The sequence below is a fragment of the Neodiprion fabricii genome, chromosome 2 (genome assembly GCF_021155785.1).
Source record: "Neodiprion fabricii isolate iyNeoFabr1 chromosome 2, iyNeoFabr1.1, whole genome shotgun sequence".
In the NCBI taxonomy this organism is placed as follows: Eukaryota; Metazoa; Arthropoda; class Insecta; order Hymenoptera; family Diprionidae; genus Neodiprion; species Neodiprion fabricii.
Window position 1 is genome coordinate 5,376,663 of NC_060240.1, and position 15,535 is coordinate 5,392,197.

Genomic DNA, 15,535 nt, shown 5'->3' on the forward strand with positions numbered 1-15,535 from the left:
GGTCAAGAAAAGTTTGTTTTGTACAAGGAACCGATTTCAAAGTTTTCTTCAATTCCACGAAATGTTAAATAGAAAAAGTAGTTAGTTTCAAGGATTGATTTGCAAAGTTTATCGTCGTCCTAACAACGTCGCCCCCTTACACAAGTAACTCTATACCCTTAACAACAATAATACCGACCATTAAACACTCGCACATACAATGTATAGGTTTATAAAAACTGCCCGACTTATCGTCGCAATAATGGATGGGAGAAAAGACGAAAAAGAAGCCCGATAAAAATCGACAAGCAACATATAGGAGAAGAAAAACCGAAACTTCCATTCAGACTCTCGCTGCGTTATATTTTCCCCATTATATATATATATATGTACATTTATATATATACGTATACCTTGCAATCTCCGTGATTCCGCAGAAATTAAATGTCTGAGTATAATGAGTATTATTGCAATTATTATTATTGTTATTATCGTCGTTATTACGGTTGGATATATTTTTTTCGTAACCACGAAACGGATACGGCGATAGAAAAACTATGAAAAAAAAAAAAAGAAAAGGGAACAACGATGCAACGAAAAATCCATTAACACTAATGCGATAATAATCGTCGTATAAAAATCGAATAACAATCGAATGCACGCGACGTCATAATATATATATATATATATATAATATGTGTGTATATATGCAAAGATACTATTAAGTCTCACAAATCGAAATAATCGTTGCCGATTGACGACGTTTAAATCCAATGACGACGTCTTACGAGTTTTTTTTTTTTAATTTTTTTTATGGTTTTTGTTAAATAATAATAAATCACACGTGCGTTACGTACAATGAATTATATAAGAAACGCGTTGCTGCAGGTCTGGTAATAAAATACAATATAGTGTGCGTGTAAATAATGATAAAGTGAAGTATAAAATAATATATACACTGCTGCAGATTATCGTTGATTAAAAATCGATTTACTCCGTAACGCGAATCAGCGAGATTACACGTAATACAATATAAATTGGACACAGGTTTTGTGTATAATTCGACGTTGAAAAAACGTTCGTATCTCTCTGTTTGTTGATTTATTTTGCATTCTTTCTTTCAACTTTTGCGTATTGTTTTTATCTGCGTAATACTCGTTATAATACTAATAATAATAATAATACTAATAACAATAACGAGTAAATTCGTAAGGATTGATCGACAATGAAACAGAGAAGAACGGAACGTGATATTCAGTGAGAGTAAAACAAATGGGAGTTCATTTATCCGATGCGAGAGACGATTGAAAACCTCGAGTCTAACGCACCTGATATAAGAACGATTATTTCTCTCCGCGCGTCTCGAATTCGCACTCCGTCAGAGCCGGGCAATAGAAATAGTAAATCAGCAATAGGAATAGTAGTAGAAGTGGTAGAAGCGGCGAGTAATACCATCGAGGTTCCGTCTACGTGAGGTAGACGTAAGAAATCCAATTCAATTTGCGAACAAAATTACTCGATCAATCAAATCGGGCTTTCTTTAAGGAGGTTGGTCTTACAAGGAAGAAGAAAAATAAAAAAGAAGCTATTCGTCAATTTTCTTAAGAGACGATCGTGCGTTTCGAGTATTAATCAAATTATTATTTTCGTAGGCAACGAATGTTTGTCTGAAAATAAAAAAAAAAAAAAAAAAAAGAAACGGAAATACAAAAAATACCGAAATCGTAAACGAAAGATTGGATATTTTTCAATATTTATACATAAATAAACACCGCCGGCCAAAATTTTATGTACTTTGGTAGAAATTTCTTGCCCCGTTAAAAGTTAAACATTTTGCATTTTTAGAAAATTCTCTACGATGGTTTCGTTTTTTTTTTTTTTTTTTATTGTTCTCTTCTTGCCCCGGTACGTATTTTTGAACATGGCCACATTTTTCGGCTATTATTTAGCCATCGAAAACTAACCCCACAGCACGGGAAATATTTTTACTTCGCTTTTTTTTTTTTGTTTATGATAAACTTAAAAAGGATATTGAAAAATTGACTGTTGAAAAATGAGAAAATCCGTTTCAAAGACTTTTGCGGAAAATAATTTTCTGCAAATCGAACGTATTTAACGAATTTTTATAGCAATTTTCAAACGATGTCAAAGGAAACGTGATTGAAGCATCTCAGCTTTTATTTATAATTACAGTGTTTTTTATTCACATACCTTCAGACTGTATATAAAATAACTTGATAAACTGAATAGCATCGCGTTTGATAATATTTGACATTTCGAAAATTATCAATTTGTATAATGATATTAGTTTGCGCCTAGAGGCAGGTTTGAAAAATTTTAAGAATTTTATTCATACGCATCTCGAATGTTTGGGCAAAGTAAAAAAATAAACTGAAATGAAAAAGGCTTACGATTAAAGTCACGCTCTCCGTATCTAGGCGGCGCTCCTCGTTCTCGATCCGATCCAGCCGATTCCGAGGGAGATCCAAGCCGTGAAACGTTGAACTTCTCCCCCATATCCATTGCGAAAACCTTCTCCATCTCCTCGTCGAGTTCTGGTCCCGTTTCCGTGCCATGCCCGTCGATCTGAACAATCGCCAAGAGAAGTTTAGTAAAATTATTGATCTCGAAACGACTGGCGAAATTAAAGTAACAAAATCAAACTCCAACGAAACGCCAAAGTTTCGAATGGTCCTAAACCGGAAAGAGCAAAATTTCGAAAAGACGTAACTTTGATCTTTCTTTATTTTGGATTTTCCATATCCCAACGTTCGGAATCCTGGTAATTCTGATCTGTGCGAGTATATTTTAACTTTCGAAATTTTACTACATCGAAAATTTATTTATTTTATTTTTTCAGAACTTTGCTCTGTCGTAACTTGAATTTTTGGAATCTTGCGGTTCGGAACATTGAGTCTTCAAGTTTCGCCGCTAAATAAATCGCGATTAAGCGCTTTCGAAACTTTTCAGATTCGAAATTTCACCCCCGCCCCAAATCACCCTATTATGGAAATAATAAACGGACAAGGTGTTGTCCGCATAAATATGGATAAAACGGCATAAAAAGAATTGGCGGGAAAATTATCGTCCGCGGTTATTTTCACGAGCAATATAACGGCTGTTAGATGTTATGTTTCAAATCATCTTAATTATTATTGTATTTATCGTCGCCTCCTCATCATCATTACATTTACCTACATCAGAGATGAACGGAATGGATTCTTACGTATGTAAATATTTACGTGTTTTTTATTTTTAGATCGTTATGCGGTAAAGATGTACTATTATTATTGCTTCTACATGTGAATAATACAAGTTTATTTGCTTTTCTGTTCATCATCTTCTTCTTCTCCCTCTTTTTTCTCAGTTTTATTTTCACGATTATGACTTAAAAAATCACGAGACCTATACACCCCACGTGACGAGAAAATTGTCATCAAACAATCGAACGAACAATCGCTGCAACAATGCGGTTACCGTGTCAACGTTTTTCCTAAATTAAAATAATCTCTCAGATTTGCTGTCTTGGAATTTTCCATACATTCCGCTACACTGACAGTACCCGTAAAATGAAGTTGACAAGAATTTCAAAATCGTATCACAATAATTTGTTATTCATTGATGAAAAAGAGGGGGGGGGGGGGGGGGGGGGGGTAAAAACGAGAAATTGAAATTAGGAACCATCGAAAAAAAAAACTGGTATAAACATAATGCATGGCTGATCGATACGAGGAAAACAAATTACAAAAAAAAAAATTTAACTCTGCAACATAAATTTCAAAGTAAAAAACAAAAAAATATCACTCAACGACACGCATAATGTGTACCAATATCGATGATACATAAGAGTAACTCTGCCGACATGTTCTAAACACATTAAGTGATTGTATAAAAATTTTACGCAAGCCAAATACTCAAATTATGTTATTTACAAAATCATTCCTAACGATATAATTCTAAGGGATAATCCTCTGTATTCGGTATAGTAATAATAATAATGATGATGATGATGATGATGATGATGATGATGATGATAATAATAATAAATTTTAAAAATAACTCATCATTGAAAGATGTTGTGAATACGAATTCGGTGCAAGTGTTGTCCAACAGTAGAAAAAATTGACACAACAATGATTTTACAGCATACTTCATGATTACGTAAATTTTACAGAAGTGATTACGAGAGATTATATTGATAAATAATTTTATTTTGATATCTCAGTATTTCACAACGACTTCCCAAGATTACAAAGAGATCTCTTTAATACTACTAAATAATTTCTCACGACTACCGACGATCGCCAATGTAAAATTTTACTTCAATATCAGTGTTTGCAGTGTGATTTCGGAGATTACGAAATGATTTCGAACGATACCGAAACCATGGATACCTTAAGTGAAACATCCCTTGATTCGTTCACGGGTGGAAATAGAGCAGCATGTGAGGAATGAAAGACAAAAAAAAAAAAAACACTCGTCGCAACGAATCGTACGAAAGACAGAACTCAATGTGAATAACTAATAGATTATATAATAATTTAGATATTCTAAATTAAACATAATTCTCTGAGCAAAAAAAAAATCTGAAATGCGGCAGAAATTTCCCTGGCACCAGTACAGTAAGTATACACTCTTTTCAATTATACACCGTGTGTATAATGTTGTTAATTAAAGGAGGAAAATGGTGAATAAAAAAATTGCAAAAAAAAAAGAAAAAAGAAAAAATCCCGTAGCGTTTAAACGATCACCTCACATGTTTAAAAAACTTTTTCGTCACATGCCGCACTCGACAGCCTCGGTTTTAATTAACGACGTCGACGACGGTTTCGTTTACTTATCTTTACTTCGTATTTTTCATTTCTATTATTGTAAATATCCCGCGACAAAAACGTTTCCGTATTTCGAATAAAACGGACCTGGGGCGTCCTGAGGGAACGTCGAAGCCAGCGCAGGACCTTGCCGCCAGCCCTTTGAAGGAATGACTTCCCGGAGGAACTGCCACCAGCCTCGGGCATGGCATCCCGGGCTGAAATGAGCTTCCGCTGCCTCCGGAGTTCCTCTTCGCCGAACCCCCGAGAGTCGTCGAGTCGCGTCGCCTGCTGACGGGTCGATAACAACCCCCAACATTCGCCCAAACGGAGAGGAGGGGGGAGGAGCGAGAGAGAGGGAGAGAGAGCGAGGGGATGCTGGGCTGTATCCCACTCTTATACGTATACATATACATACACATCTCACTCGCTCTCTCTCTTTCTCTCTTGGGGCGACGGAGCGTGGGAGAGAAAAGCCGAACAATTTCGGGACGATTCAAGGGTTTAAGGGAGTCAAAGGTGGATCCCTTTGAAAAATCGGTGGTGAATTTTGTTTTCAACGATATCAGTGATCGCGCATTGAACGACTCCTGCATTCTTCTTTGCATGCTACGATCAAGTTTAGGGTCGGTACAAGCACGCGCGATTAATTTCTAATTACAAAATACTTTTTACAATTAGGAATTTTTTCAGTAATATATTATCCAGGCTAGCCGTTTCGGTCAAACATTATCGGATCCAATATGGCGGACGAAAATTTCAGATTTGATCGAATACGGTTAAAAAAATTCTACGCCGGGGTTTTCGGGGTCGCTGATTGGATTCGCCGTACGGACTGTCGAAATATTATTTCAGATTCGAAATTACCGACCCCGAAAACTCCTGGACAGAGTTTCTTTTTACGGATTCGATCGAACTTGAAATTTTTTTCCGCCATATTCGATCCGCCATTCTGAACGTTTCAAATCCGGTTTCAGATTCTTAATCAGCGAGCCCAAACACTTGTAATTTATGCAAAACACGTACACGTGTATAAGGGTAAATTTCTCGTAAATCAATTATTCCTTCAATTTTCACGACTTTATTCAATCAATTTGTTTCTCACGATGATTAGTAATTTTCGCAAACGATGAAATGAAACAACCCGACTAACTGGAAATGAAAAAGAAAAGAAAAAAGAAAAAAAAACTATAATAAATATAAAAATAAGAATTCTAATAACGAGAGGAAAAAACGAGGATCGGTATTTCTGGGTTGAAATTATTAAAAAAAAAAAAAAAAAAAAACTTCTCTTCCGGTCGTTACTTCGTCGGAGGATAACCGAAAATCTGCAGCCGGTTCTTAGCTCTGCTGATGCCGCAATGTCCCGGTACGCTTGGCCCTGACCCAGGAAACCGTGTCTCCGGAGTTCTCCGGAGGCTCGCCGCGTTATCGAACGCCGCTTGAAATGCCTCGTTTGTTGTTACGCCGAAAGGAAACATTGAAGACCTTATCCGGGGCCGTTTACACAGTCTCGCTTCAAAATTCACGGCTAATTCTTTGCTTATTTTAATAGAACACGTACGTTGAAGAGCGTCGCTAATTACATTTTCTATAAACTTTTTCATCTTTTTTTTTGTATTTTTTTTTTTTTTTGTTTTTCTTTCGACGTGGCAAAGTGACTAGAAAAAAGAAAACGAGGTTTAAATCGGTAACTTTATCGTGACGAAACCTCTGGGGCGAAAAACTGACTGTTTTTGACTGCCCTGTAAGTACCAAGAAATTTTACAGAAAACTTAAAATGCTAAAATCCAATTCGAATTTCGAACTGCAAATTCAGATTCGTCGATAACGATTTTCAAGCCCTCGGGTGCCATATATTGCATGGAAATGTGACAATTTTAATTCAATTTTACAACCACTGTAACGAGGATCCACCGTTACAAATTTTGGAAGTCTGACCTTGCATTCGTTATCGAAATATTTTTATAATTTTCTCCAGCATATTGGATCGACATTTTGGATTTCGCAATCTGACTTCAGATTCATGATCAGCCATCCAAAACACCGACGAGTACAAATTTTTATCAAAATCCAAACGTTTTCATTATTTTTCAGCTCATCGAATACGCCAAATTTAAATTTTGCAAATCTGACCTTAGATTCGTGATCAGTGACGCAGAAAACTTCACTGTACCAATTTTCATTCGAATCCATTCATCCACTCTCAATATATCGTCATTTATATACGATTTTTTGGAATTTTGTTGTTTAAATAATTGGAAAAGTACCGAACCGATCAAAGCCAAAATCTAATCAATTCTAAGTTTGGAAAAGCCGCGTCGATTGAGACCAAACTCGTTGAAACCCGGTAACTCGTTTCTCAAAATATCGTTTGACAAAAAAATCGATCACACACACACACGCAACCACAGACGTCCATCTGAAAATAACTGGAGGCGATTCTCTAATCTGCAAAACGTAGAAATCTAGTAAAAACTCGACTTATCATTTTCTGGGTGATAACAGTAACTACCTTTTTACTCTAAGAACAGAGAAACGGGAATTGAAGAAATGCACGATCGAATACATTGTTTCATTCTCATTCAAAACATAGATACGAATATCCGTTCGAATCAAAGTTCTCTTGAGCGCTGATCTTGTAAATTAATATACATACACACAATGTGTAATAGTTTTCATACGTAAAAGAAACGTAAAGAATATTACAACTATTTCGAAAAACGCAATAGAACGAGAAAACAAAAAAAAAAAAAAAACAACGATCAATCGGTTGCATGTGGCGACTCTCGGTGTTGAAAAATAGGAAACTGGACGACTCCGACAGCGCTGAATGCAGCAACAAGTGGCGTTTCATAGAGAGGATGAAACGTTAAAGAAGAAAGAAGGACGGACGGGCGTTGGCAGGTCACGTGAATGTAGAAGAGAGGAGAGGAGAGGAGAGGGGAGGGGAGGTAAGGCGAGCCTCCGCCGCTTTGCCGGCGTAATAAACGTGGGGAAGTCGGTGGTTGTTGAGCCGGGTGAAGGTAGGCCTAGGTCAGAGCGTATCGACCGGGTGATTCGAGCGCCGGCAATCAGGCAACCAGCCGAGCACGTCAGGCCTCGAATCCTCGGCGACCTTGAACCTGAAAACAAATGAAAGCCACGTTGCCGGGCGGCGACGCCTGACGCGTAGGCAACGCGCGTGCACGGTTACGAAAGAGGGACACGCGGGATTATTTTATTTTCATTTACTCGACGAAGAAGCGACGGAGGCTCAACGCTTTTGCAGAAAATTTTATTCGCAGACTTATCGGCGATTTCAGACATTGAACACGTCGTTTATGACGTGCGGTGTGATCGTTCAAGTCGTGGCGGGAAGCCATATTATTTGAAAAAATATCGTGGTGGGAGATGTGACGAAGAGTTTTAAACGATAGTTTGGATATCGATGAAATACTTTGTTGTAAATCGGTTGAAAATTGATTTAAACAAAAATCAGAGAGATTTTATGGATTTCATTTTACGATGGGTTATTTTTACAGCTGGAATACTGTATGAATTTTTACAATTTTATTGCAAACACTTTTTCTCTGTCGCGTCGGCATTGTTGAATATTTTGCGGTTATTGAAAAATGAGGAAAATCTGTTTGATTGAATTTACAGATAATATTATTGATTTTCAACTGTTTTAAGGTGATCATATAAACGAAGCATTGATACGCGTCTTTTTTAATTCCGGTATTTTTTTTATCGTGTTACTATTCAAAATCACTGCGTTAGTCGTTCGAAAGCACCTAACATACACGTAGCGGTGAAAAAATCCCGAGAATCGGGCGGGTTTGAAAATCCGAATTTGAAAATTGAAAAATCTGAAACGTTGAAATTCCGAATGATCCAAGATTTTCCGTTTCGTGAATTTCTCTGGCTCGGTGAAATTTCACCACTTCGATCGTTCTTCGTTTTGGATTTTCGATATTTTTATTCCCAGCATTCCAAGTAATTTTAAATCATTTTTTTACCGCGTGTACGGCGATTCCGTGAAACCAGAAGTTCGCTGAAAATATCCTGGAACGCAACGCTTTTGAAACCGCAAGAAATCATCAGAAGTAATGTTGAAAGTAATTCGATCCACTATAAATCAGCGATAAAAATTAGAATTCTCGTCACTTTGTTCGGCGATGATAAGACAAAAATAAATAGGAAAAAAATAAAATAAAAAAAACCAAGAATAAATTATTTCAAACAACGAATCGTCAATAATGCCAACTCGGTGGAATTACCTTTACGATAACACCCGTCTCTCCGTATACAAACGCACGTGGCTCATCGACACGTTGCACGGTAAATTCTCAACAACAATAAAGAATCCAATCACCAATAACCGTTCATCGTACGATAGAATTCAATTCGCAATAAAAGATGTTAATCAATTTCGTACCGCGGAATGCGAGCGATTAATCGTATAAGCTTAGCCGCAAATGCCAGCAGCGTAGACTTTTCAAATACTGTATCGTATAATATATGTATATATATATATATGTGTGTGTGTGTACAAAATACAATCATAAAACAGAACTTTCTCAACAAGGAAAAAAATTTTTAACACATAATAATTTTTTCCTCTTTCTTATTTTCGTAACACGTATCGCAACATCTATTCGCGCTAATTAATTAAGTAATAACGATGATGACGGTACAACGGGGAAATTTTTTTTTTCATAAAGCACGGTATTTTTCATAAACATATATATGTATATATTGGCACATACGTCATTTACCGGCATAGCCGGAATTGATAACGTTACGAATTACTTGGTGTACAAATCAATCATCGCGCAATGCTCGAGATTTTTCCGTACCAACTTGCGACGACGCTTCCAGACCACATCAGGGTTCGCAATTGTGAAATACATATTTGTTCATCGTCCTAATAATTATCACGTGGATGTACATACGCGTACATACGTAAGCCGTATACAAATAGATCGTTAACGAAAGGGTTAAGACTGTAAGGAAAAGCAGCGAGGAAAAAAAAAAAAAAGAAATACCAAGAACAGAAAGGAACGAAAAAACAAGGAACAGGAAACGCGGCGCCATTTTTCGCCCGCGTTTTCTCTCTTCTTTTTCCGTCAAATCGCGATGGTTGAAACGACGAAACGAGATGATAAAAAAAGAAAAAAAAAAATCAAAAATAAAGAAACACGGACGTAACACGATCGAGGAGAGATGGATGTTGCGTATATTTGCCCGCGTTCTCGTTCTGCGATTTGAAATATTATAAAAACGACCTCGGTGAGAGACACCGTCGAACGCACGGCCTGATTGTTGGTTGGCGGCCACCGCCGCTTGGTGTCAACCATCCGTTTAACTCCTTACACATTTTTTAACATCGTCAAAAAACACAAGCATACACGACACACACACACACACACACACACACACATATATATATATAAACGTACAATAAACACATGTCGACTTGCTATAAACCTGACGCAATACGACACGTATTAATAATGTGTTGTGTGAAAATTGCAGCTGTGACGTGTGTAATAACAATAATAACGATAACAACGACGTATACAACAATGATTTTGATAACGGTAACGATTGTGAGGAAAAAATTTTAGCCCTTTTGTCAAGTTTCCGTTGGGTTTGGTGTTGATTAAAAAATAATTAGAAAAAAAAAAAACAAAGAGTGAAAAAAAGAATGAAAAGCAAAGAAACAACGTATAATTACGCGTATACACGCATAATTGGATTTTGCGATGACTGTAGTTACAAATTTTGTACGCGAACATGTCGTTGTTACTATTGTTATTATACATGTACGCGTATAAAATCTACAATAGTATACGTATAACTTGACACACTTTGAGCGTGTAAGTAAATTACGTAAAACGAATAACTGAAGTCAATATTAGATGGAGCAGAGGGTATATAATGACAAAAGCGACTGATAATAGCTGTGTCAAAAGTAAGTATATTAACGAGGAAATTAAAACAACGTAGCCTGTAGTAATTATAACGAGAATGTGGAAAGAAAGAAGAAGATGAAGAAGAAGAAGAAATAAAACAATTGAAAAAAAATATTACCACAACAAAACAAAGTTTCTAATTCTATAGGTCAGATACGTTGCTGTACAGTCTTTAACTGTTTTCAATGTTTGCACTATCAACGAAAAATGATTTTTAGTTTTTTGGGTAGGGATGACAAGAACAAAAAAAAAAAAACGAATGAACGAGAAATGACTTTTCAACGATATTTAAACCGTAACACGATGTCCGTTTTAATAAAATTTTCCTAGTTATTGTAACGATATAACGCAAATATTTATTTATAAAAAAAAAAAAAAAATAAAAAACATAGAATTCCATGACATTTTCAGATTTTCCATAACGTAAAACCCAGTTTTACCAAACATTTTCCCCAGTTCTAGTAACTTACTATAACCTGAATCGTTCAGCTTATTAACTGATATTTTCAATTTTCTTTTTTTTTCCATTTAAAAAATTCAAAATTCCCAAACAATTGCAGGTTTTCCACGAACCGTTTTAAATACCCTGAAATTTCCAGGTTTTCCAGGTATGCGACCATCCTGTTGGATATGTCCAACCTTTCTTGAAGGAATAAAACATATATAAAAAAAAAAAAAGTGCCACTTCCTGCAGCGAGATAAAAAAAAATGAAAGAGAAAGAGAAGAAGATTGTAGGAAATTCCCTTGGCTCCTAGTGTAACATTGCTGAGTCCTTATCAGTCGTCGAAACTCAGATACGAGCTTAATCCGCACCGCTGCTACATCTTTTATTTATTTTTTTTTTTTTTTGCTTTTCCCCCCTTTTTTGCAAACACATGCTCGCAGATATACAATTAGCCAGCAAAAGTAGAAGTAATTCTATGTTGTGTTAATATAACAACAAGGCGACTGGTCGTGAAAGTAAGTGAAAAAAAAAAAAAAAAATTTTAATTAAACTGTCGCCCCCCTCCTCCACCTGACACTAACGATAATCCATAATTTAGGTATAATTGATCGGTTACAAAGAATTATCTGATTACAGTGTACCCGGTGTGATAACATTAGAGAAAAATACAGTCGCTTGATTGTTCGCGCAATTTTTTTCGCCTAACTTTCGTATTATATCATGTATATATATATATGGATAAATATTACGTTTATCTGTATATTAAAGAATTGTATTTCAGGAACAGAGATAGAATTTTAATTTTCCATTCGTTTGTTACAACGTAATTGTTGTTATCAGTTTCGGATATCGATTTTCATTCAACTTTCTTACCGCGTTAGATAAAAATTTTTTCTCTATCTATGCGATTAGATTTTTATAGGTATACGTTAACCATAAAACTGAGTCTTCGTGTTAGCTGTAATATTATAATCCTTACGTTGTGATATCCGATCAATCGAAACGCAAGCGCGCGCACACGAAACTTCTGTAAATTAAAAAGAGTTTATTTACCTGCAGCGTTTAAAAACGATTCGATGAATATTGCGTAAACAAAAGTAAAATTAAATCGGAACGTACGCGGATTGCAACTTTTTTTTTTTTTTTTTTTATTTGTGTCTTAACGTTCGTTTGTTTGTTTTTTTTTTTCTCCTCTCTTTCTTCCGACAACGAACGAAAATTTCGCCGCACAGAAGTTTGCAAATAAAATCAATATAATTATATCGTGTATAATGTTGAAAGATGTAGTTGAATGTACAATAACGCAGTATATAATATTATTACAGCATCGCGACTGAATGAGAAAAAGAGAATTGGGGATAGAAAAACGGCTTTTCAAATTTTGCAAAAAATACGATCAAGGGCAAACGCCAAAACCTTAACCCAATACGTGCGCACATTTTTACAATCACGTCGCGTTTGAGAGATTTTTCTCGATCTCTCGATCCCACGTGCTTAAGACAAACAGTATCATATACATACATATATATATATATATATAAATAAAGTAATATAAAATAATATATATAATATATATGTATATATATATATATATATATATGCTCCTAATCGTCCTTGTTCTCCTTTAACGGTCTTTGTTTATACATGTTGAATATTACAGGTTCATACTCATTGTACTTTACACGAATTGTGCAGTACAAAAAACCTTAGGTTACGGTTTGTTTGTTTGTTTGTTTGTTTTATTCTTCTATTTTTTCTTGCGATCCGACTGAATATAACGACGAAGAATTTGAATATCGTGTAGATTTTTTTCCACGAGATGATCTTACGATTCGAACGACGATTAAAATCGTTTCGTATTATAAACGAACACCGAGTTTCCTTTTCTTTCTTTTTAGTTTGTTTCTTTTCTCACGGTAATTAATTATTACGCGGATAACAAGAAGAAAAAAAGAAATTGGTTACATCGTCATCGGCAGACGTGTTTGTGTTGAAACGTGTACGTTGAAAAACGAATCTCATATTGATTGAATAATAATTAATCGATCGGTTTCATTCTCGCGCGTGTACAAGATACGTGAAATTTGAATTTATTTATTAATCCCCCCCCCCATTTATGTTCAACACTGCAGAAACGTGGGGAAAATTTACCGTCATCGACAAGTATACTAATTATTACCAGAATTCAACGAAACTCTCGAATCGGTGGAAAGAAAAAAAAAAAAATCAATGATTTATTTACGAAATTGTACGTTACGTTAGCTCAATTAATATTATAACTGTAAAATGGAAACCCCCGTTGATGATAGTTGGTTAATTTTCGTTCAGCCAAGTTTTTTCTTCCTTCTTTTTGTTTATTCTATTACTTCCTTCGTTTGGTTCACTTGTTTTTTTTTTTTTTTTTTTTAATTTTTTTACACAAGCGTTATAAACCATGGCGTAAATTTTTTCGTGTAATTAAAATCGTCACTCGGTCAAATTATATCGCGTTCAATACAATCATCGACGAGTATACGCACAAGCGGACAAACAAATATATTATACATGTGTACGTGCGTACGAGTTTCAACCAATTATTTCTTCCAATTACTTCTACTTACGCTTCTTCTCCGTATTTTATACTAAGAGACAAATCCATACCTCGAATCTCTTATATTATATAATTATTATTATTATACAGTTATTATTATTACACCGCGAACACGAGCATAACGAATATTATATATTATATATATTATGATAAATTCCTCATTTCAATTCTTGACTGCACAGTATCTGTGTATTATATAATAAATGTGTACATATGTGTCCATACCTACAATAGTCTCAAGAAGACGAAGAAGAAGAAAAATCGTGCGGCACGCGAGCTCGTTAAATTCGGATTTGTATCGTCAACAGTTATAAACTCTCCAATAAACCGTTCCGCAAACCGTTTATACCTACTTATAGACAAACGCGCACACACGCACGCGTACACGTAAAATTTATATACTCATATTACCGTATTCTGTATCAAACTCCGATATTACGACCGACCGAATTCTCGAGTCAAATATAAATGCTGGTGCATTTAATTTTATTTTTCATGTACGCGCGGATGCAAATGAAGATGGTATAACAAGAAATGAGAATGAGGAATAAAATAAATCCGATCCTTGCGGCGTAATTTTTTTACAAGTAATAACGGAAATAACATTTTTTTTTTTTTTTTTTTTTTTTTTTTTAATTTTGACGTTAGAAAATAAAAGGGTTGGCGAAAATCTATTTTTTTTTTTTTATACGAATAAATATAATTTCAAAACGTATATAAAAAAACAACGCGTGTCTACGCGTAACGCATTGATAGAAAAAAATAAAAACCTTCAACCTATAACCTATATTTGCGAATTTCGATGTCTGTGTAAATTCGAGAAAAAAAAAAAAAACACTTTTTGAACGATTTTGAGATATTTCGGACATGTTTCAGAAATTGTGTGTGTGTTTTTTTTTTTCATGTTTTGCGTATTTCTCGCAACGCGCGAACAATTCTAGAAAATAAATAGCGGCAATCGATTTGTCGGAAAATTTTCCTCCTATTTCACACGTACAATACTTGAGAATTATTTAATAAAATGGAGTATATCTCGAGAAAATAAAGATTGGACGATACGGTGTACAAAATAATAATAATAATAATAATAATAATAATAACAACAACAACAATAACAAGCGAATAGTTCAACAATAATTCTGAACTTCAACAACTCGCGCCGAGAACACAAGTAACGTAAGGCATGTAAGTGTTATAAATAATTGACCCTTTTATTGTTCAAAATTATAAAAAATTGCGAATACCTCGACGACTAGAACAAAGTTCCGGAGGGTTGTAGGCTCGAAACGGATACAACCCAGGGAAAAGTTAAGCAACCGTAAAACTCAGCTTACGTGTAACAACGTGTATTGGAAATAAAAAAAATGAAACTCACCGAGCTCCGTTTGCCAAATCCAAGAAAGGACAACTTGCGCTTGGTCCCCGGTGTACGTTTGTCGGGGTTATCCATCGCGGCTGTATAATCCTTGTCGACAAGGACTAGGGATGCAGATTGATCTTTTTTCTGGGTGCTCGGCCAATCCTAAGCTGGGACGGAGATGTCCACATGTGGAGGAGACGCTGCGATGGCAACTCCGTCCTGCTAGCTGCTGCAACAGAAGTTTACCGACTGACTGACTGATTACTGACTAAGCGAATGACTCGAGTTTCCGGAGTGACTGACTGACTACTCCGAAGGGAAGCGAGTGCAGGTAACAACGTGACTACGAGTAACAACCGAGACTGGCTGGCTCTACGATCAGTGATCGC

General features: G+C 35.5%; 1 protein-coding gene across 6 annotated transcripts in view; it reads right to left on the reverse strand.

Moving 5' to 3' along the window:
• The window catches only part of LOC124174602 (band 3 anion transport protein), a 57,635-nt gene that overhangs the window by 18,081 nt on the left and 24,019 nt on the right, over positions 1-15,535 (reverse strand). For 2 of the 6 annotated variants that reach the window (XM_046553850.1, XM_046553848.1), the window contains exons 3-4: positions 15,162-15,375; positions 2,391-2,565 (exon numbers count right to left, since the gene is read on the reverse strand). In XM_046553850.1, coding sequence (XP_046409806.1) covers positions 2,391-2,565; positions 15,162-15,236 — 250 coding nt within the window. In that variant the 5' untranslated portion in view covers positions 15,237-15,375. Of the gene's footprint in view, positions 1-2,390; positions 2,566-4,898; positions 5,029-15,161; positions 15,376-15,535 lie in introns of those variants that run through there. The other 4 variants (XM_046553851.1, XM_046553847.1, XM_046553849.1 and 1 more) reach the window with 3 other exon arrangements.